General features: G+C 40.4%; 1 protein-coding gene across 17 annotated transcripts in view; it reads right to left on the reverse strand.

Moving 5' to 3' along the window:
• Positions 1-23,555, reverse strand: part of Mycbp2 (MYC binding protein 2) — a 229,015-nt gene extending 205,460 nt beyond the window's left edge. For all 17 annotated transcript variants that reach the window (XR_012907999.1, XM_075950196.1, XM_075950189.1 and 14 more), the window contains exons 1-2: positions 22,958-23,555; positions 4,355-4,430 (exon numbers count right to left, since the gene is read on the reverse strand). Coding sequence is in view for 16 of the 17 variants with exons in the window: in XM_075950196.1 (XP_075806311.1) it covers positions 4,355-4,430; positions 22,958-23,259 (378 nt within the window). In the remaining variant the exon portion in view is untranslated. The remainder of the gene's footprint in view (positions 1-4,354; positions 4,431-22,957) is intronic.
• Positions 23,556-24,512: the final 957 nt, after the last annotated feature.

Below are 24,512 nucleotides of genomic sequence, written 5' to 3' on the forward strand. Positions count from 1 at the left end.
TGTCTATTCATAACAGCCAGAAACTGGAAACAACCTAGATGTCCCTCAACAAAAACATGAACAAGGAAAATGTGGTACATATATGATGGAATATTCTCAGCTATCTGACACAATGAAATCTGCAGACAAATGGATGGAACTGGAAAAAAAATCATCCTAAGTGAGGTAACCTGTAATGAGTTCTTCTCGGTCCCACCAGGCAGCTCCCAAATAATTACATGAAGATTTATTATTAATTATGAAAACTTGGCCTTAGCTTAGGCTTATCCTATTATGAGTTAAATTAATCCATATTTTTATTAATTTATGTTCTATCACATGGCCTTAATCTCTCCCAATCTGTGTGTCTAACTTGTTTCCCATTTCCATGGTGTCTCTCTTGCCTACAGATTCATCTGCTACTTCCTCTCCCTCTGCCCAGAAGTCCTCCCTGTATCTCTTGCCTACCTATTGGCTGTTCAGCTCTTTATTAAATCAATTACCACAATATATCTTCACACAGTATTCAAATATCCCACAACAGAGAGATATATATGGTATGTATTCTCTTTTAAGTGGATATTAGCCATTAAGTAAATGATAACAAAGCTACAATCCATAGACCCAAAGAGGTCAGGTAAAGAGGAGTGGTCTAGTGGGGAAAGCACAGACCTCCTTGGCAGAAGGAAATAGAACATATTTTATCGAGAGGACTGCAGTGGGTAGGGATGGGGGTTGCAGAGGGAGATCCCGTGGGATATATTACATAAGGTGGGAAAATTTTAAAAAAGCAAATCACAGAAAAGGATAAAATGCTTGGAATACAGATATCTAGAATATACAAATACTGGCAACTTAATAATAAGAAAATAGTTAAAAGAAGTAAGCAAGTTCTGAGCAAACATATCACAATAACAAAATGAATAAGGGAAGCCGGGCGGTGGTGGTGCATGCCTTTAATCCCAGCACTCGGGAGGCAGAGGCAGGTGGATCTCTGTGAGTTCGAGACCAGCCTGGTCTACAAGAGCTAGTAGTTCCAGAACAGGCTCCAAAACCATAGAGAAACCCTGTCTCGAAACCCCCCCCCCAAAAAAAATGAATAAGGAACACTCTTTGGGAAAATACCAAATGGTGCATGACTGCAGTGCAGTGGGAAGGTACAGAGGCCCCAGGGGCCCAGGATTAGGAGGCCCACGGTGGCTTATGTAGAGGATTCAGCAGTAATCTTAAGGGCCTCTGAAATGGTTGAGACCTTGGGGTTCATGAAGGTAAAACCAAACACAAGGAGTTGATACCCATCACCAAGCTGGGCCACCCGACTAAGGACACGAAGATCAATCCGTGAAGATCCACCTGTTCTCCCTGACCACTAAGGAATCCGAGATTATGGATTTTTCCTGGGTGCACCCCTAAAGGATGAGGTTCTAAAGATCATGCCAGAAAAGCAGACTCGGGCTAGTTAGGGGACCAGGTTTCAGGCTTTTGTCACTGCTGGGGACTATAATGGTGATGACGGCATTTATGTTAGATGGCACTGGTATCTGAGGGTCGCCGTCTTGGAAAAGACAGTCAATATGTGCCCTTTCTAGAGCCGCTAGAAGGAAGGTAGCTTCACTAGCATCTTCATTCTAATAGAACTCTAAAATATCTTGTGTAGTGTTTGTTTTGTAAGATTTATTTATGTGTATGAGTGTTTTGCTGCATATATGTACCTACACCATGTGACTGCCTAGCGCCTGGTGAGATCAGAAGAGGACATCAAATCTCCTGGAACTGGAGTTATTGATGGTTGCTAGCTACCACATAAGTACTAGCACCTAAACCCCTTGAACGCATAGAGATCTGCCTGCCTCTGCCTCCAAAGCAAGTGATGGGATAAAAGGCTTTTGGTGTGGGGAGGTCCTTCTGTTTATGTGTTGCTTTCATTGTTTAAGGAATAAAGAACTGCCTTGAGCCTATAGTAGGGAAGAACAGAACTAGGAGGGAAAGGGTAGACTGCTGGGAGGAAGGCAGAATCAGAGAGATGCCATGGAGCCGCTGGAGACAGATGCTGGGAATTCTACCCTGTAAGCCAGAGCCACGTGGCAATATATAGATTAATAGAAATGGGTTAAATTAATATAAGAATTAGTCAATAAGAAGCTAGAGCTAATGAGCCAAGCAGTATTTTAATTAATATAGTATCTGTGTGATTATTTCGGTTCTGGGTGGCCAGGACAAATAAGCGGTTCCTTTCAACAGGCTTTCACCACCACCACACAACCAGTTTGTGCTGTTTTAAGCAACCAGTTTAATACTTTAGTATCTATAGGTAATCAACAAACAGTTTTTCTATAAAGAAAAGATATGTTATTTAACCAACTAAGTTACATAAATAATATGGCTGATAAGAGGAAAGAGTACAAGGAAATCAGCAACACCATAGAGCTATAAAGTTGTAGGACTAAGTGGTAGATTTTTAAAAACTAAACAAAGGTAGATGGAAATTAATCTGGAAAACTCAGAGGGCACGAAGACAGCACCTTACTGTTTTCTATACTCATCAGAGGCATGTACTCCTAGTCATCTTTGTGTCCCAGTCACCTAAAATGATGGCTGCAATTCATGTTTGCAGAATGACCAATTTATTAATATTACTGCTATCACAAACACCTCCTGAAAATAGAAATGCCTAATTGAAAAGAGAAAATTTGAATTATTAGTGGCACAAAACTAACTAGAGCCTAAAAGAAAGGAAAAAACAATCTCGACTTCCTAAATCTTCGTGGATATCATATACCACCTCAGCAGTTGGTGTTTTATATATTTGAAAAAAAAAGAAAAAAAAATTTCTACCTCTCTTTTCTATTCCAAAAGTGAAATGGCAGGTGATAACATTGAAAACCTATTACTTGCTGGGTGGTGTTGGTGCTGGGTTTTAATCCCAGCACTTGGGAAGCACAGGCAGGAGGATCTGTCTGAGTTCAAGGCCAATCTGGTCTATAGAGTGAGTTCCAGGACAACCAGAGAAACTCTGCCTTGAAAAACCAAAAAAGAAAAAAACAAAAGAAAGAAAACTTATTATTTATCTATCTATCCAACAATATTTTCCTCAGAGGAACTCTCACCTTGTCCACATGGAACACCCACTCATTGCTGAATACAAACAAAATAATTTTAATTATTAAACATAATTCAGTTTAAATAAAATCATACATTTTTCCTGGCCAAGGTGATTGTTACAATCCAATAAAATATCCTACCTAAGACTCTGCTAGAACTTGTAAGTGACTGCCTTTTACTATAGAAACTGCCAGAAGCTTCAGTCCTCAGCCACAGGCAGTACACCCACATACAAAGAAAGAAAAGAATGAGAGATAAAGATACAAACTTAATGATATTATTTAATTCCTGTATCCAGCTACCAAATAAACTCAAATCCCTCCCATACTATTTTATTTTTGGTTTACTATTTTAAAGTAGACTTTGCTCAATTAACATCAGCAAAATCATTATTTTAAAAAAGCAAGAAATACTTCCTTCTGGAAGTTAAATACAATATAAAGATCTGGTTAAGCTCCTGTTTCTATAGCCCAAAGTAGAACAGTTAAGAAACGACAGCTACAACTATTCCTCCTATCTAAGTACACACTACTGCTGTTCAATGGGAAGACGTAGGCTCTGGTCACTGCAAACGACAAATGGAGGGGCTTTATGTCACAACTTCTCCAATCAGTGAAATGAAATACCGGTTCTCTTAAGGCCTCCAACTAAAACAGTATATACTGCCTTTTCTTTTGTACATTTATGACTAATCAAAAGAAGTTCTGAGCAGTACAGATACATCAAGAGGCTCCTTAATTCATCAAGAAAAGCATATAATGAATCCAAATCCAAATCCTAATGCACAATTCAAGTTTAATGTTTCTAGTATAAGTACTCAGAATGGAAAAAGCAAAAGGTAGCAAATATATTTCCCTCAAGTAATGAGCAAATGTAGTGAGAAAAAAGAAATGAATAATTTTCATCTCCAGATAATAACATCTAGGATACTAACCAAGAAGCAACTCAAAGTAGATTAAATAAAACACACACACACAAAGAAAAATAATAAATCACTTATTTATGGGGATGTGGACATGGCAGGTAGTGCACACCCCAGTGGGTGACCCTTCTTATTAAACAGACATCACACTGGGAAGCAGGCAGATTGGTGGGACCTGGAAGTAACAGGCATAAAATTTTCAAAGAATGAATTCAAAAATACCTTTTAAAAAGATGCTTTGAAAACTTACTTTAGCACACAGAACATAATCATTTGCTAATTATACTCCTATTTTTAAGTGTTTTCATTTTTGTCCCAATTACTATGTCAACACGTTGCTAGCAACTTTACCTTGCTTCTTGTCTTTACTTTTGATTTGCTCTTCTGTTTTCGTTTCAATTTCTTCTTATTTAAAATTTTCTTATTCCTAAAAACAAAAGTGCAAACTATAAATATTTACATCAAGGCATACAAAACCAGTGAAAACAAATAATAGACACTTGCATGTTTCTTAGAGCTTCTATAAAGCAACGTACTCCAAATATGCATATAGAAACTAGTATTTAAGTAACTTTTAAGAAGACAACATTTAAAGCCGGGCAGTGGTGATGCATATACTTAATCCCAGCAATGGCAGTGGATCTCTGGGTTTGAGGCCAGCCTGGTAGCAGAGCAAGTTCCAGGACAGCCAGAATACACACAGAAACCCTATCTTTAAAAACCAAATAAAAAAAAAGACAGGAAATACATATTAAACTAATAATTACAAAAAGGACGGTACGGTATAAAGCCTTTTCATAAAAGTGAAGCATTTAAGGCATAAAATGAAGTTTAAAAAAAACTTTCTTTAGGGCCAACCAATGCTTAAGGGGAGGCGGGGGTGGATGGAAATGGATGCCACTAAATCTGGCAACCAGAGTTCAGTCTATGGAAGGCACATAGTGGCAGGCCAGCTGTCTCTGAGATTCACATGTATGTGGTAGCACACTTGCACACACATGTATATGTACACACATAGAAAGTAAATATAATTGTAAAAGAACCAACTTTTTCTTCCTCAGTGGCTATGTTAATAAACAACAACAGAAAACATGTTCTTTATGCTAGTGAAAGAGGCAATACAGAAAAGTTCAAGTAAATTTTTATTAAATTACTATGAATATAAAGAAAATCTTGAGGGGCTGGAGAGACAGCTCGATGATTCAAAGCACTGGCTGCTGTTCCAGAAGACTAGGGTTCAATTCCCAGCACTCACATGACAGCTCACAACCATGGGTAGGTAACTCCAGTCAAGGTGAATTTGACACCCTCATCCGATCTCTGCAGGCACTGTATGCACACAGTACACAGATACATATATATAGAGAGAAAATACCCAGACACATAAAATAAAAATCAAGATTTGGAAAAAAAGAGAAAAGAAAACCTGAGTTCATAATAGTTAGCAACTATTTCTGAGTGCCTCTGTCCCAGGCCTAATCTTTGCATTAAGGTAAAGGACCTTCTGAGTAACTTAGAGAAAGATGCCCTTTATCCCTGCTCTCACCCAAAGCAGTAAAGTAATGTGGGATTTCCCTCTGTATGTGGTGATTACCATTAATGAATAAACAACTGCTTTGAGCCTATAGCAGAGCAGGACAGGGCAGAGCAGAGCTAGGCAGAAAGGAAGGGACTGAATGCTGAGAGAAAGAAAGGCGGAGTCAGAGAGAGGCCATGAAGCCTCTGGAGACATATGCTGGAAACTTTACCCGGTAAGCCACAGCCACATGGCGATATACAGATTAATAGAAATGGGTTAAATTAATATAAGAGTTAGCCAATAAGAATTTAAAACTAATGGGCCAAGCAGTGATTTAATTAATATTCAGTTTCTTTGTGATTATTTCGGCTATAAGCTAGCTGGGTGGCTGGGAACCAACAGGCGGCCCTTCTCCAATAGTAAAGAATAAAGAGGGAGAAATAAGAAGCTAGGAAAATATCTCATTTGCATACAACTCCATATTCTGAATGCTTGCTATGCTGAGAAATACACTCCTAAGCAGCAAAGACACAAAAGGCAGTTTTTGCTCTGGAGGAGAGCAGATACTTAAACGGAAAGCACAATTTAGCTATCTAGTAAGAGATTCCTACTACTCTAATAAAAACAAAAGAGGGTCTGCATGGTGATTCTCTGCATATAATTTCAGCATCCATAGTTCTCATTAGGCTAAAGCAGGAGAATCAGAAATTTGTGGACATCCTATGCTACACAGGGAGATACTGTCTAAAAATAAAACAAATACAGAAAAGGGTAGAGTGGTGAGACAGCTCAGTAAACTGAGCTCAAACCTTGGGTTCTATATGGTAAAGGGAGAGAACCAACTCCCACAGTTGTTCTCTGATTACAGAGAGACAGAGAGAGAGACCAACAGAGACAATGGGAGAGTATTAACAAATAGCAAATAGATGAATGTAATAAAATAATTTAAAGATATAAAAGAAGGAGGTAGAGAAACTGAATGGGGAGAAAGGCAGAGGGGACATAATGCAGGGATAAAGATGATCACAATACTGATTATCGATTTCATTATCCATTCATCAGCTCATAAATATTTTGGCACAAATGCCATGGGAGTAACCAACCACATTTTCATTGCATTTAAGGTCCCAGTCCATGAGACTGAACCCGTATGTGACACTGCTAAAGAGGCCAAGAACCCGAGACTAGACAGGCCGTGGGCCCTCTGTTTATAGAACACAGCAATAAACAGTTCCTAATGACTCGTGTGTGTGTGTGTGTGTGTGTGTGTGTGTGTGTGTGTGTGTGTGTGTGTTTGAATATGGTATGAATAAGCCTCATATGTTTGAGTGCTTAGTCACCAATGGAGTGGGACCCTTTGAAAGGATGAGAAGGATTAGGAGGTGTGGCCTTGTTGGAGAAAGCGACACGGGGCTGTTTTAAGGTTCACTCTCAGCCTGTAGATCAGAATGTATGCAGCTCTCAGTTGCTGCTCCAGTGCCATGCATACCACTATGCTACATGCCATGATGATAATGGTCTAAGCCTCTGAAACCTTAAGCAAGTCCTCAAATAAATGTTTTCTTTTCTAAGACTTGCATTGGTCATGATGTCTCTTCACAGCTATAGAACAGTGACTAAGACACCCATAGATCAGAACTTTACTCAGCCCTGGTCAGAGAAACCTCTTACAGTAGAAGGCAATTAACTCAGAGACCCACATCTGGCAATGTGCAAACTGTGAGAGACTTTGGAACACTTAGTCCTTAATGGGATGACTTTATCAAACAATTCCCCTTGAGGATCAGGTGTCTAGGTAAAAAGGGAAGTGAAAAAAGATTTAAGAGCCAGAGGTAGTGAATGGTCCAGATACTACAGGACTGACAGACACTTGAACTCACAAAGGTTGTGACAGTAAGCAGAAGACCTGCAGATTCAAACGGCTCAGAGGTTAAGAGCATTGCCTGCTCTTCCAAAGGTCCTGAGTTCAATTCCCAGCAACCACATGGTGGCTCACAACCATCTGTAATGGGGTCTGGTGCCCTCTTCTGGCCTGCAGGCATACACACAGACAGAATATTGTATACATAATAAATAAATAACTATTTAAAAAAAGGGGGGGGCTGGAGAGTTAGCTCAGTGGTTAAGAGCACTGCCTGCTGTTCCAAAGGTCCTGAGTTCAATTCCCAGCAACCACATGGTGGCTCACAACCATCTGTAGTAAGATCTGGTGCTCCCTTCTGGCCTGAAGAACAATGTATATCTAATGAATAAATAAATCTTTAAAAAAAAATTTCAACACTAAAAAAAAGGGGAAGTGGAGCCCGGAGGTGGTGGCGCACGCCTTTAATCCCAGCACTCGGGAGGCAGAGGCAGGCAGATCTCTGGGAGTTCGAGGCCAGCCTGGTCTACAAGAGCTAGTTCCAGGATGGGCACCAAAAGCTACAAAGAAACCCTGTCTTGAAAAAACCAAAAAAAAAAAAAAAAAGTGGACACAAAGCCCATTCCTAACCAAGGATCTATTTGCAATTCACGCCTGCTGGGAAAAGAAAAAGTCCCTTTTCTTCAATGAGTTGTCATTGAGTATATTAACAATCCAAGGCAGGCGCCAAGACCAGGCATATTTGGCCAACACAAAACCAATTTGGGGTGTGTGTGTGTGTGTGTGTGTGTGTGTGTGTGTGTGTGTGTCTGTGTATGTGCATGTGCACTTCTTGTTTTGTCATTTTTTATCTTATTGTTTTTGTTTGTTTTGAGAGAGAGAGAGAACATAAAGTTGAGTGGATGAAGTTGGGTGGGGGGTAGATCTTGGACTTGGAATAGTTAAGAGGAGAAAATACGATCAAAATATACTATACAAAAAAAATTTAAACGAAAAAGAAATAAATAATTAACCAAAGTAAGAGAGTAGGGCTCACAGAGGAGATAACAATTGATCTTGAAATTGTGACCGCCCCCCAGATCTATGCAAAAAAAAATAATAAAAGCCTTTTTCTAAAGCCAAAAATGCAAAAAAAAAAAAAAAGAAAAAAGAAAGAAAAAGAAAAAAGTTTTAACTAGGTCATTTGTAGGCAGGAAGGCTATTTCCAAATTAAAAAGTCAGGTAACAGAGTTAATCTGCTAAAACAAAAGGGGGGGTGTGCTCCATTTTCAAGTTACTAAAGGATGGACACAGGCAATCAGCATATGAAAAATTGCCTGTGATTCCACTCCTCACATCAAAATAATCACAAAAGCTAGACAATTATATCTCCTAATAGCTCTTGTTTATGTACACAGAATCTCTACTTCAGCTACTTTAATAAATGACCTCTAGCACCTGGATCATGGCAAAGCTTAACACTTCTGTATGTCCACCCCCACCTCCTTCAAGCTATTCTTTACAAAAGAACCCAGGTCACTTTTTAAAGACACACATCTAAGTCTGATTGCTAAGGAGGTTGAGCATGACCTTAAGTGTCTTTTGGCCATTTGAACTTCTTCTGTTGAGAATTCTCTGTTCAGTTCAGTGCCCCATTTTTTAATTGGATTAATTAGCATTTTAAAGTCTAGTTTCTTGAGTTCTTTATATATTTTGGTGATCAGACCTTTCTCTGTTGCGGGGTTGGTGAAGATCTTCTCCCAGTCACTGGGTTGCTAATGTGGGAGTGTTATATCAATCTGTTGCTTTCATTGGTTAATTAATAAAGAAACTGCTTGGCCTGATAGGTTAGAACATAGGTGGGTGGAGTAAACAGAACAGAATGCTGGGAAGAAGAGGAAGTGAGTTCAGAACCGATGCTGCTCCTGTCTGGGGCAGACACGATGAAGCTCCAACTCAGGATGAAGGTAGGCTAGAATCTTCCCAGTAAGCGCACCTCGTGGTGCTACACACATTAATAGAAATGGGCCAAGCAGTGTTTAAAAGAATACAGTTTCCATATAATTATTTCGGGGCATAAGCTAGCCAGGCGGCCGGGAGCCGGGTGGCAGGAACGCAGCCCGCAGCTCCTACTTGCCTTTTTGTTTTAGTGACAGTGTCCTTTGCTTTACAGAAGCTTCTCAGTTTAAGGAGGTCCCATTTATTCAATGTTGCCCTTAATGTCTGTGCTGCTGGGGTTATATGTAGGAAGTGGTCTCCTGTGCCCATATGTTGTAGAGTACTTCCCACTTTCTCTTCTTATCAGGTTCAGTGTGTTCAGACTGATATTGAGGTCTTTAATCCATTTGGACTTGAGTTTTGTGCATGGTGATAGATATGGATCTATTTTCATTCTTCTACAGGTTGACAACCAGTTCTGCCAGCACCATTTGTTGAAGATGCTCTCTTTCTTCCATTGTATACTTTTAGCTCCTTTATCAAAAATCAAGTGTTCATAGGCTTGTGGGTCCTTGGGGTTGCTTGACAGACACTGTAGCAAATAAGCCCTCTCCCCAGCCCCTAGTATGACCTTTTAATGTTACCTTCATGATCCTGTCTCAAGCATCTGCTCAGGTGACTACAGAAATAAGGGCAATTTGTGATGGCTCCAAAGCTACAAAGAAACCCTGTCTCAAAAAAACCAAAAATAAATGGATGGATGGATGGACGGACGGACGGACGGACAGACAGACAGATAGATGATAGAAAAAAAACTAAATTATGTAAGGTAACCATTGATAAAATTAAAGGACCAAAACTATGTTAATGCTATCTATAGTTAGTGTTGAAACTAAAAAAAAAAAAAAAAAAAAGGAACACAGATGTATAAAATATCCAAACTACTCTCCACCCAAATTTAAATAATTGACTATGGTGGCTAATACTGACTGTCAACTTCATTAGGTTCAAAGATACACCTAGAAGAGCAGGATGAAACACCCGTGGGATATGGCTAGGAAGGTATTTCCAGAGACAATTAGATCCAAGGTGCTCTGACCTAACTTATGACTTAACCCACTGGTAGATTCAGTTTTTGAATAGAAGATTATCAGGGAGAACTATGGAAGAAAGCCTAGTTATAGGAAGAAGGCCACTGTGGGGTGTGCCTTGGGGGGATCAATCTGGGCTTTGAGTCCTTCCTGTTACTCCTCTTTGCTTCCTGGCTGCTGCCCTTCTCTGCCATGCCCTTCTCTGGTGTGGGATCCCCTCTGTGCTGTGATTACCATTAACGAATAAAGTAACTGTTTTGGACCTATAGCAGGGCAGAACGTAGGTAGGCGGGGAAAACTAAACTGAATGTTGGGAGAAAGAAGGGCAGAGTCTGAGAGAAGCCATGTAGCCCGCCAGAGACAGACATGCTGAAACTCTAGCCGGTAAGCCACATCCACAAGGCGATACACAGATTAATAGAAATGGGTTAAATTAATATGTAAGAGTTAGCCAATAAGAAGCTAGAGCCATCAGGGCCAAGCAGTGATTTAATTAATACCGCTTCTGGGTTATTATATCAAGGTGAAGCAGCCAGGAACAAACTAGCGGCCTCCTTAGTACACGTCTCCATGGTGTTTCTGCCTTGCCAGGGACCATGACTGAAACTTCAGAAACTGAGCCAGAATCAACCTCACCTGCCTACTCTGTGGAGGTGTCCATCACAGCTGCAGTCTTTTCTAGAACTCTACATCTAAAATCATTACTCTTTTTAAGTTCAAAAGGCACAATTATCAGATTGTGAGCAAAAGAAAAAACTTAAGACTAATTTTAAAGACAATACCAGTTGGCATACTAATATGGATGGAAGATATTTCACAAGACCCCACCCAAAGAGGGAGAAATCAGTCTTCTCAAGGGACAAACCCGATAGGTTACCCAATCCCAGTGGTCAGCCCTACACACTACACACATACTCCTGAGTGGCACTAAACAGATTCAGTAGATTCCACATGCTCCTGTGAGTGCATGTGCACACGCGTGCGTGCGTGTGTGCATGCGTTTGTACATATACATAACAATACAAATTTTTAAAAGAGGTGATGGATTTGAGAGTGAAGGAAGGGGAACAGAGGAAGCGTTGGAAGGGGGAGTGTAGGAGCCAGCTTCTGCAAGGTCAGCTAGGTTAGGCGCCACCTGTAGGAGCCGGCTCCCACACCATCAGCTAGGGTTCCTGGATAGGGGATCCTCGAGGCCAAAAAGAAAAGTCAAAAGAAACAGAAGACAGGAAAGAATCGGGAGGACTATCTGGTCATGCTGGAGCAGCCAGACAGCTCCGAGTTTAATTCAGAGTTTGTTTATATACAAAAGCAGAACAAAGCACGGCACAGTCAGTCAGTGTCTAACCACAAGATTCCTGTCCTTGAGTGAGCAGCCTCCTCTCCAACACGTGCCTGCTGCTCGGAAGTATCCTTACTTTCTATCTTGATGGTCCTGAGGTTTGTTGTCAGCAGTATACTGTCTACTAGATAGAGTATTCTTTTCTCATGGGCTAAATCAGAACTTTTTCACAGCCCTCATGGTTAAAGGAAAAAAGTGAAGCAGGCAAGCTTAAACTCAAGTGACTTCGTTAAGTCAGAAATGACTCCAAATGGAAACTGAGTCACACGTGGGCTTCCACAGGGGAGGGAGAATGGAAATGATATAATTACAATACTTATGCATGAAAGACTCAAATAAATTAATTTTAAAAACCAAAATAATATAAAGAATGCATTTAAAATACTGGCAATAATATCTGAAAATTAAAATTAATTCTAGGCACTATGCTAATCAAATATAAAAGCCATAAATAAAAATTTTGAATATTTTAACTAAATGACAAGAATACTAAAATGTTTGTAATGCAATTCAAGTGGTATTTGGATGAAAATTCAAAGATGTTCATACTAGAAAATAAAAATCTAAAGTAACTGACATAAGATTCAAAACTGGGGGGTGGGAGGGTAAAATTCAAAATGAAAGCAGTAAATGACAATTCTGAGGGGAAATATAAAAGAAAACAAAAGTAATAGAAATAAAACCATCAAAAGCAAAATTGGAAAATGGATGGCTAGAATAATCCAAAAAATAAATAAATGCTATCATAAATGAAAGAGGAATCATCACTACAGACATTAAAATAATAATAATGGGAATACTAATAACTATATGCATAAGCTTGGTGACTGAGGTGAAAAACGCATTCCTTGACAGACACAACTTGCCAGAATTTATGCAACAAAACAGACATCCTTTAACTGTGGGAACGATGTGAAGAGGGTAAATCAATAAAGTAGCAAACTTTCAAAAGCTCACTGGTGAATTTTATCAGCTTTTAAGAACGAAACTACAGCAACTCTGATCCCTTTAGAGAATAAAGCAGAAGGAATACTTCCTCGCTCATCTCATGAGGCCAGGATAACCCTAACAGTAAACTTGGCGTGGTAAATAAGTTATAGAGAACTACAAACCAGCATCTTTATGAAGGCATATGCAAAAGAAAACTTCTAAATTTTATCAAATTGAATCCAGAAAGGTATAAAAACATTCAGAACAACCAAAGCAAATATATCCCAGCTATGTATGTATCATTTGAAGATAAATTACAGGCTAAAAATAATCTATGACATGGTCATAGCAATAGATGCAGGAAAGGCACTTGGCAAATTCAACTCCCAACTTGTAACAAAAGTTCTCAGTGAACTAGAAATCAAGAGCAATTTCCTCAACATGCAAAAAGAATATCTACAGAAAATCCTACAGATGGCATCCTACTTTGTGAAAAACTATGTTTTCTCACTAAGATCAAAAACAATGTAAAGGCATGCTGTCTGATTACTCTATATCAATATCATTATGAGAACTCTAGTTAATTCAGTAAAACAAGAAAAGGAAATAAAAGATATGCTGCTTACAAAAGAAGAAATGAATTGCCTTCATTTTCATTTGCAGATATGTCTGCCTATGTCAGAAATACAAAAGAACAGAAAAAAAAAACAAAAAAATACAACAAAACAAAAGCCCTGTTGTACCTAATAAATAATAAATAACATGGTTGCATGATACAACATTAGTAGTGGTAAGTCAACTGTTTTGTTATATACCAAAAGCAAAGTAGAATATGAAAATATTATATCCTCAACAATGAAATATAAAGGTATAAATCTAATAAAAATACATACAAGACCTAACTGAGGAAAACTGCAAAGTTCTGATGAAAGAAATAAAATAATTAATATTTCATAGATAGACAGAAAGACTCATTATTATCAAGATTTCACTCTTAATTAATCCATGAATCAATAAATACCCTAGTAAGTTATTTCTGGGATTCTAGCAAATGTTCAAAAGTTTATGAGAGAGACAACACCTATAATAGATAAGACAATGTGAAAATAAAAATGTAAATATCTTACTTTAAGAGTAGCTATAAGGCTAGAGTAATCAAGCTGGTGTAGTGCTGAAGAAACAAAGGACAGATCATCAGCAAAACAAAGAGCAGGGGAACCCACAACAGACCCACATCAATATAGTCAAAAGGCATTTAGCAAAGAGCAAAGCAAAGCAATAAAAAAGAATGATATAACAACCCAGTAAAGACACCAAGTAAAGGGGACTCTAAATACAGATCTTACATCCTTTACGAAAATTAATTCAAAATGGAAAACAGACCTTGAATGCAAAACTCAAAACAATACAGTGTTTAGAATATGTAACAGGAGAAAACCCACATGGCACTGAGTATGGCAACAGTTTTTAAAATAAAATGCTAAAGCATGAACCAGGAAAATAATAATTGATAGAAAAATGCCTCCTCCCCATATATGTGTATGTGTATACATATATATGTATGTATATATACACACAATGAGAAGGAAAAGATACAGACTAGAAAAAAATAGCTACAAAAAAACATATCTGACAGAAGACTGTTACCCAGGCTATTCAAGAACTCTCATATCCAACAATACCAAAACAATCATCTCGGGAGGAAATGAGGAAACATCCTTGACACTTCCTCAAATCAGATACAAAAATAAAAATACACACCTGAAAAGATGCTCTAAAACAGGTGTTATCCGGCAATACAGATTAAAACAACAATGAGATCCATCAATCAGAATGTCCAAAATCCAGAATGCTGACAACACTAAATGTCAGCAAGGACACAGGGGAACACCAACTACGAAAAGTTTCATTTCACACACATGAAATGTACAGCCAGGGGAGAAATTCGGCAGTTTCCTACAGAACTAAACATACCCTGACCATATATCCAACAATTAAAGATTCTGGAATGTATTTACCCAAAGAAGCTGAGAATTTACGTCCACACAAAAACCTGCACATGACGTTTATAGGAGTTTAACTCATAATTGTCAAAACTTAGGAGTTGCCAAGATTCCCTTCCAGAGAACAAACTATGACACCTCCAGATGACAGATATTATTAAGTATTAAAAGAAATATGCTATCAGGCCACTAAAGAGAGGAAGCATACCATTAAGTGCCTCTGATGGAGTCTATCAAATATTTAAGAACACCATGCCTATGCAATTTTTAATCTAGGATAATTTTGTCTAACTCATTTTATGAGGATAAGGACAGTACCAAAGTCTGAGAAACACCCAGCAGATCACTTCTGTGACAAACATCTGTGCTCTGATGTGCTGACAATCTTACTTTCCAGAGACAGTCATAAGCCCCAGCCAAAGAAAGACTTCTTTGGAGCTCTGACCCTCACCAACTGTAGCTTCAAGTATAACAGAAGTTTTCTGTATTTTCTTTCTAAAATGTTTCTCTTTTAAGAACCAGTATTTCTTAATTCCTACTGCTCAGACTAGAGAGAGAGGAAACACAAACTCTCCGGCTGTATCACTGAAAACGATGTTGCACAGAACCATTCCCAACTGTTCTCCTTTCTGGGAATACCAAAGGATGCCCCCTCATATTGCAGAGTATCGTGTTCAAGGCATGGTATTGTCATCAGTATTGCCACCAAAAGACTTCGTATGCCTTGTCAGATCATCGCCTTCCGGGCACGTGGTGTACAATGAGACAAATAGATTTCACAGGTCCTCCTTTAATATAAAGTGGGTTTCTAGTCTAAAACCATCCCTGTGCGAAGGAAAACTATTGGACACTGTAACAATTCTCAAACATGGAGTCAGACTGGATAAGTTGCTGTAACAAGTAATGCTTGATTTGTATCTCAACCACCAAAAGACCTAACTTTGCAAAAATGGGATACCATCAAAAGAATGTACTATTAGCTAAAGTCAAAACCATTAACTACTTCAAGCTAGCAATTTGAATCAGGCACTGTTGTATTTCCTTTGAAAATTCAAATATCTACATATCTATTATGATGCTTTAGAGCATCTCAGTTCCATTTAGGAACAAGAATGTGTGTGTGTGTGTGTGTGTGTGTGTGTGTGTGTGTGTGTGTGTGTGTGTGTGCATGCACACAGGAACATGCGTAGTCCCTGTAACAGGTCCAGTGCCTTGAAACAGGTTTCACAACTTGACTCTATTTACTTGTCTGTTACGGCCAAGAGTGAGAAGGTCAGTAGACAGTGAAGGAGTACATCAATTCAGAGGTTCTATTCTAAGGGTCAGGATTCCATTTCAACCCAGTCAGAACACTGAAGGTGGTATGGCAAGTGAGGATTCTACCCACTCTAGAACCTTAAAAGTAAACCCATTCTTTGTTTCTTATGACCACTGTGGATGTTCCTGTACATGTTGCTAAAAATGAAAAAGAAAGTTCCTTTTACCTTTCATATCTTTCTTCATCATTCCCATCAATTAATGTCACTCAGCAACAGACAGCTTCATATCCTACCATTATAATAAATACTTCCCTGAGCCTCTCAAAAGCCCAAGATATCGTACCCAGCAGAACATGCCCATTCATGGAAGCCACATCCCAGGTGGCAACTGAGCATGCAGAGGGTCAGCAGCAGCAGTGTTCAGCTGACACTATTAGAATGGGGTTTTCAGTGCAGCCAGAACACAATCACGTTCCTCGATGGCTCCTGGTAGCAAGTGGAATAACAGAAAGGTGACAGACACACCAGAACTTACCGTGGAGTGCTCTGTGCTAAGGGGAAGTAATCAAAGTAGTATGGAGCAGAAGCTGAACTACAATTCAGCCAGAGAAAGGTTTCAGCCACTACCTTGGAGAAGCTCAGGTAGAAATGCTCCTTTACAATTGTCTTCCCTCGAGACAAATGAGCCAGGCACTTACACATCAGCACAGAACAATCTATAGGTGCAGGGAATAAAAGGCATGCCTGGGGAACTCAGCTACCTCCACAACTCTTAATATGCCCCAAAGCTAGAAGAGCATGTGCCTCCATCTCTGGGAAGGAGGGTGGATAATCTAACTGTAGCCCCTGTCGCATCACCACTGAACTAGAATACCAAAAGGCACTATCTAATAAATACAGAAAAAAATAACAGAATCGAAAAGGGAAAAAAACATTTTAAACTTCTATTATAATTACTGACTCAGGCAAAGACTATCAAAAGACATTAAAACCATTAGGTGAAAGGTCCTTACTCCCAAAGTGATGTGCTCATTGCAAAGAGAAAAGCATAAATTACAGGGGAGAGGTCTGATGGGTACTGGTGTTAGCATCATTGCAGTAAGGAAATCCAGCAACCTAGACTAGGGCAGCATACAGTACTCAATACTATACTATACTAAAAACGTCTACAAAGAATCTAATGAATGTCAGAAACATGAACAATAGGAAAGGACCCATCCTAAAAGGAGCTAGATTTATAGAGCATTATAGAAAAAATATAATGCTAGATCTCGGCTTAATATAAGTAGCCAGGAGATTGGGAATGCCTAAAGCAATTTTCTGAAATGATGAAACTATTCTATCCTTGACTGTAATGATGATTCCAAGACTCTTTAAATGAATATTTAAAGAGGGTTAGTTTATTGTATGTAAATTAAATCTTCACTAACCTAACCCCACACAAAAAGAAATCTGCATACTTAGTCTGTTGTTGAGAAAAACAGGAAGTGGTTTTGTTGATTTTTTTATACAGAATAGTTTCTAGTATGAAAATATTGCTATTAAGTTAACATATTTTCATCTATTAAATTATTATTTTTTAAATTAACATAGTTTTCTTGAGAGCCAAGATTTTTTACCTCTCTTGTGCTAGGAGACTAATGCATTTTACATTTCTACCAATTAATATGCCAACAGAGTAGTATCTTTGCCTTAATGTGTTTATAGAACATATAGGATTCCACAGAAAAACAGCTGTGTGAAGTATTATCTGTTCACTAACACAGATACACATATAATTCAACCTACATTGTTCCCTAATCCACTTCTGGAATAATGTCTCTTCTTAGCTCAAAACCATCAGGATTTTCCCAATACTTCTGATTAAAATTTAATTTTTCTTGTTCTTCCAGATACAGTCCTTTTGGTTAATCTCTCCAATCCTAGAATGAATCCCCAGCCCTCTCTCCTCCCTGATAGCTACATTCTAGCATTAATGTTAACATTTTTATTATACTGACATCCAAACTGCCTTCCCCACCTCTACTCAGGAAGTTGAGCAGGCCCAGAGTGCCATCTCTTTGTCATAATAGTTGTTTTCTTGGTGATTTCATTTTGCATTTCCCCTAAGTATTTGTAACTTTCACCCCCCAAACAGACAATACACTCAAAACTGGGAACTTCAACACTAAGTCTTAATAAGACAAATGGTTAGTTCTAAGTAATAATCCTCAGTATTTGCGGAGTTGACTTTTTAACCTCTTATAACCCAAATTCCATACACAGAGGGAATGGACCATTCTTCTGTTCTGTTTTGAGATGGTATACCATGTTACCAGTGGCTAGCCGTGAACTTGTTAGGTATCAGAGGCTGGTCTTCAACTCCTGAACCCCTGCCTCATACTATCCACGGACTGGGACGGTAAGGGTGCACTAGCATGCCAGGCAAGTGGCATTTTTAAAAAGGAAAAAAGTAGCAAAGGAACTAATTAATTTACCCAGAAAAGAACACGAATCCTCATTTTGGTCATAATGTCCTCTAATATTTATGGCAGGGGTGCTCTTCGACCACTGCAAACCCAGTATCCTCACATTTAAAAGACATTTAACATGTATGGGCATGAAGCCTTTAGATTACCCTAAAAAGTTACAAGAAACAGAAAGACAGCTGTAGTGTGCATACCTGTAATTCCAGCAATCAGAAGGCTGACTCAGGAGGATTGTTCTTATTTTGGGGTACATAGTGATTCTGTTAGGGTTACATAAGATCCCAAAAACCATAAAACAAAACATTCAGGCTGGGCCTAATGACACAAGACTATAACTCCAATGATGTGGGATTTCCCTCTGTATGCTATGAATATGTTTTATTACCATTGGTTAATAAAGAAGCTGCTTCAGCCTATGGCAGGGCAGAATAGAATGAGGCGGGAAAATCAAACAAAGATATAGAGAGATAATTGGTGGAGTCAGAGAGACACCAGGTAGCTGAAGAAAGAGAAAGATGCCTTAGGCCACAGCCTCATGGTGATACACAGATAACAGAAATGGGTTGATTTAAGATGTAAGAGCTAACAATACACCTAACCTATTGGCCAAACAGTTTTGTAATTAATATAATTTCTGTGTGATTATTCAGGTTTGGGCAGCTGAGAAACGAACAAGCAGTCTCTGTTTACACTCCAATCACCAGGAGTTAAAGAAGCAAGATTACAAGTTCACGGCCTGGTGAAGTCTACAGAGCAGAACATGTTTCAAACACACACAAACAGCCCAACTTAACACATAAAAAGAGGTAAAATTTGAATGTGTACTAAGGCAGTCTACAGTCTGTAACATTCTACCACAGAAGTGTAACACTTCTCAAATGTGAAGTTGTACTACCATTCAGAGAACTGGTTAAACACTGTTTTTCTTGCCTTGCCTGGCCAGTCCCTTTCCCCAAGAAAATGTTATAATTCCAATCAGTTTCATTAATTCAAAAAGCATACCTAGGCTGGGCGGTGGTGGTGCAAGTCTTTAATCCCAGCACTTGGGAGGCAGAGGCAGGCAGATTTCTGTGAGTTCGAGGTCAACTAGCACAAGAGCTAGTGCCAGGATAGGCTCCAAAGCTAAAGAGAAACCCTGTCTTGAAAAACGAAAAAAATAAAAAAAAAAGCATACATATTCATCCACTGAATACATAAAAGCAATTATTTCTACATTCAAAATCACTGATCCCCAAACCAACAATAACAGGCAAGACTATTGCTTCTATCCATATGCTCAAATTCTTTCAGCAAAGAAAACAAACCCCTAATATTTAGTAATATATAATGTGCCAAGTACTTACACATATTTGTCCATCTAATCTACAAAACAGCCCACATTGTTATCACCTATATTTATAAGAAAACTAAGGAATGAAAGTTATGTAGCATTCATGGTTACACAACTAGCAAACAACAGATGACAATCAGGACTTAAACCCACTCTAATGTCAAGAGTCCAAACTCTTAGTCACTTTGTTAAAATACCTTCAAAATCCTAGACACTACCTTGGGTTTGAATCTTATACCTAAAACAATCGAAAATACCGGATTTGTTCAACATACCCTGATAATTCACTTACATTTTTGTTCCCTGAACCACAAGTTTGTTCTTCTCTTAAAATCTTTCTAATTTCCTCATATGCACTTCTAAATCTCCTTCCTCAAGGCATGTCAACTTCAATGCCAACTCCCAAGGAGAACTTTGCTGACCCTATCACCTAGAGTAGTTCAACTATAAATGTTCAATGCTCAATGGTGAAAATGGCTGCATCTCCTTTATCATTACTTATCACAAGAAATGACCAGTTGTTAGCACCACCCAAATGCACATTCAAAAACATTAAGGATTTTGTCTTGTACTTACTACTCTGCCTTCAGTACCTACAACAGTATATACCGTGGACAGGTATTTAGAGAATAAATGCCAAAACATGATGCCTCCTCTTCAGATCACCAGAAAGCACAGATACAATACCATCTTCAAGAAATTATCAGTCTGTATATTTAGAAATACCTCCTTTTCTATAGTAAAGAAAATCAACCCTATCATCATAAACCCGTCTTCACTGACTGCTATCAATCATCCCCTCCTTCAATTCTTTAATATCCTCCTCTCTACTTAAGTTCCCATAGTTGACCATCCCACCTGCCCTCCAATACTTGAATGACCTTCCTGCATTTCCTCCCCTGTGGTGTAAACACTTTCCATCCGCCACCCCATCCCACACACACATTAAACTTATTCCAGTTATGACTACTTGGCTCCAAAGGTACCAGTGATTGGGAAGGTGTTCTCACTTACTCGATATCTAGCACTTCTGAAAACGTTTTTTGTTTGTTTGTTTGTTTTGTTTTTCTTTATTAGAACCTGAGGTGCTACTTCCTGGTCGGTTTTTTAGTTTTCTAACTCTTCTCTGTTTCTTCTATTGTTCCCCTTTTCTCAAACCTTTAACCATGATGCTCTCTAGAATTTCAGCCCTGTTCTCATCTATCTCCTCTAACTCAGTGCCATATAAAAATAACACTAAACCCCAACTCTTCTTCCCTAGCATCCTTAATTTTTCAAGTGACTGAATTTAATCCAATTCACAATAAAGAACAGTTGCAGGTGAACTATAATACACAATCATATTGTAAACAAGCACCGGACAGCATTATCAAAGTAATGTTGGTCTCCATGAGTATTTCTTGAGCTAATTCAATCAATTCCTCATGTTTTATTGATAGCTTGCAGATAATGATCAATCTAAAAATCACCAATTTTAAGTAAGTTAACCTACATTTAATTTTGTCTACTACTCCTAGTACAGTTCTGGATTTAAAAAAAAGGGCATTATTAAAAAACAGTAGAAAGTCAAAGCAAGAATATGCAACAAAGATTATTGCACAAGTTTGGAAATAATATAAAAAATAATTTTAAATCTTTAAGAAGGATTTGTGCAGGTGTAGAACAGTGCAATAATTCAGAGACACACAGCTCAAGCTTAGACCTAATTCTCAGGGTAAATTCTCTAATGTGATTTGTGCTGCTTTCCAAAAACCATTAGCAAGAAACACACTGTGACATTCTTACCTTCGTTCTAAATAGCAAAGTGTAGTTACTACACACATCTAAATCCACGGCTCAACTACTGATGCACACAATCCTGCCAACAAATAGATACAAGTGGTTTATCCAGAAAAAAGTGTGGAGGAAGTTCCATCTTTACAATCCTCCAACAGATCAGCCTTAATACAGACGGGTACCCTAACTAGACTGACAGACTAGACCTCTCCTAATGGGAGAAAAAGATGGCCACATGGCCATCATAAGCCACACTGACTTAGGGCAAAGGCAAGGGAAACAAAACAAAAACAAAAACTCGGCTTCACCAAACTCACTTTTAAAAATCCTACTGTGCTTTTCTGAGTGTTCTGTAAGAGACTGTGGGAAGAAACAAAGGTGATTCCCATCGACCACGCTCCTTCAGGGCATGTGACAAGTGAAGGCATGAAAGGGAAACAGCAGGAGAGAGCCTTTAGCTTAAAAAGGTACCCATATTTTAAGGAAAAGAAAATGAAAGTGATACAGCACCTCTATCTAGGAAGTTGACAGTGTAGCCAGTCTAACTGAAAGAGGTGAGCAAGCTACTAAGACAGCAGGTAAACCCTAACCAGTTGTCATATTTTTAAATTCTTCAGATTTTTTCCCATTTTCCCTACAAAACTCCCTGTGCTCTCAAACCTGTCAGTAACAGGAAACAGAACATCAGATGAAGGGAAATGGCCGGATGGCACCTCAGAACAAGGCAGGAGCTGCAAGCACAATCAAGGCCAAAGGCCCCAGAACCAAACTACTCTCCTCAAAATCCCGATCGACCACTTCTCACATCTGCACAAATCTCCATCTATATCCTTTATTCATAACTCTCCACCTAGCTTGGTATCTAACACACCCTACAAACATCACTGTCTATAACCTACACCATTGCTCCCAGTAGTGAAAGGCAGCCTTTATGGAGGGCAGCTATAGGAAGGCAGGCAATGGGGAGAGGTCGTGCAAATACCACCGCAGCTCAGACAGAAACGTCAGCACCTCCCCTTAGGACTCTCGCAAACTCTCCTGATGCATTAGGGTCTCATCCCTCTCTACCATGCCTCCTTTCTCAACAATACACACACGTGTCATGACGGACCTGTACCATCACCCTCTCTAGCGTTACCAACACGCACCCATCTTCCCTGCCTTCCCCTCCAAAAGACACACACACACACGCACACGCACGCACACTTGTGACCACCACACCCTCTTGCTATCACCAAAGTGCTTCTCCCATCAGCATCCAGCGCTGATTGCAAGCCCGGTGCTAAGTAGGTGGACACACGCGCGGGCGTACACACACACACACACACAAACACGAGAGAGAGAGAGAGAGAGAGAGAGAGAGAGAGAGAGAGAGAGAGAGAGAGAGAGAGAGAGAGAGAGAGAGAGAGAGAGAGATATGCACATGCATGCGGCGCGAGGAAGGGCGTCCGCGAGACTCACCTGGAGGCCGGGTGTCCAGTGCTGCTGCAGGCCTGGTCCCTGTCACTGAGCGCAGTGGTGTAAATCCTCCGGTAGCGGTCGGCCAAGGCGCGGCCTGACAGCAGCAGCTGATAGTGACCCCGAGAGTCCGTGGCGGACAGCCCCAGTCCCAGCGCCGCGGCGGCCACCGAGCCATCGGGAACCGACATGAACAGCGCCCCCGGCGCCGGGGAGGAAGAGAAGGTGGCGGCTGCGAAGAATCCGTCCCCGCCGGGCCCGGAGGAGGCGGCGGCGGGGGAGGCAGTCGCCGCGCACATCATCATCCTCGCCACCGCCGCCGCCGCCTCGTCCCCGCGGGCCGGGCGGGCGGGCGGGCAAGCAGGCGCGCGCCCTCACAGCCTCCGCCAACGACGACGGCTGGAGCAGCGGCCTCGGGCGCCCGCAGCAGGGACACTACAAAGACAGCGACCTCCTCCGCCGCCGCCGCCTTCTCCTCCTCCTCCCCGCGCCGCCCTCGCCGCTGTTGGGGCCGCTCATCTAACCCCGCCACCCGCGGAGTGTGAGGAGGAGGCGGTGCCGCCGCCGCCGCCGCCGCCGCCGCCGCCGCCGCTGCCACCGCCGGAGCTGCCCGCAATGGGAGGCGGCCGGCCTCACAGAGCATGCGCACCATCTCGCACATGCTCAGTGATCGAGCCTGGCGCCCTAGCCAGCCCCACCCCCTCCGCCAGCGACGGGGCTGCGGGTGCCGGGTGGTTCCGAAGCCGCACCGAATCCGCGGCTCCGGGTTTTACTAACAGCACGAGGAAGAGCCTGGGCTGTGCCGGGGAAGCTGTCAGTGGCCGCGTTCTTCTTCAGGTAATGTGGTTCGCTCCAGGTGAGAGAACCCGAACCTGACTGAAAGAGGTGCCAGTCGGTCTAAGGGCCAGCTGCCTGCTCCCAGGACCGTGCTGCCAACGTGAAGATGAACTGTGCCCAGTGCTGGCCAGGACGCATTAGCCCTTTGGCAATTTTAATTGGAAATGGGGGAGGGAAGCATTATATTTAAGTCTCTTAAAAATAGCTTTGAGAAGCAGGAGTCACCGTGGCTAGCTCCTGGAATTTCAGCACTTGAGCCTCCAAGGCAGGAGGATTGTCCACAAGTTCGAGGTCACCCTGGACTATGTAGTGAGTTCTGTCCAGTTCCTGGCATGGGCTGTGAAGTGAGAACTGATCTTAAAAAACAAAATACAAACGCAGACAGCTTTGACCAGGAAAGGTAGTAATCCAAACACCCAGTTCCCCCACTGTGAAAATATAATGAGGTTATTAGCAAGCCAGAGTTATTCCCAAATTCTTGTCGGCATTCCTATCAGAAATAAATCTTCGTGCAATTATTTTTCTCAAATATTCTCTTAGTTGCTCCTTATTTAACTTAAAGCTGAATTTTTATATTGACCATAGCGACTTACCTTTTTCTGCCCAGAGTTAAATTACCAAAGATGAGTCTTGAATAGGACTTGAAACTAGAGGCGTGATTAAGATTATACTATCTGTGCCAAGCCTAGCAATAATCTTACCATTGTTCTCTACAAAATGT

Source organism: Microtus pennsylvanicus, chromosome 15 (genome assembly GCF_037038515.1).
Source record: "Microtus pennsylvanicus isolate mMicPen1 chromosome 15, mMicPen1.hap1, whole genome shotgun sequence".
Taxonomy (NCBI): domain Eukaryota; kingdom Metazoa; phylum Chordata; class Mammalia; order Rodentia; family Cricetidae; genus Microtus; species Microtus pennsylvanicus.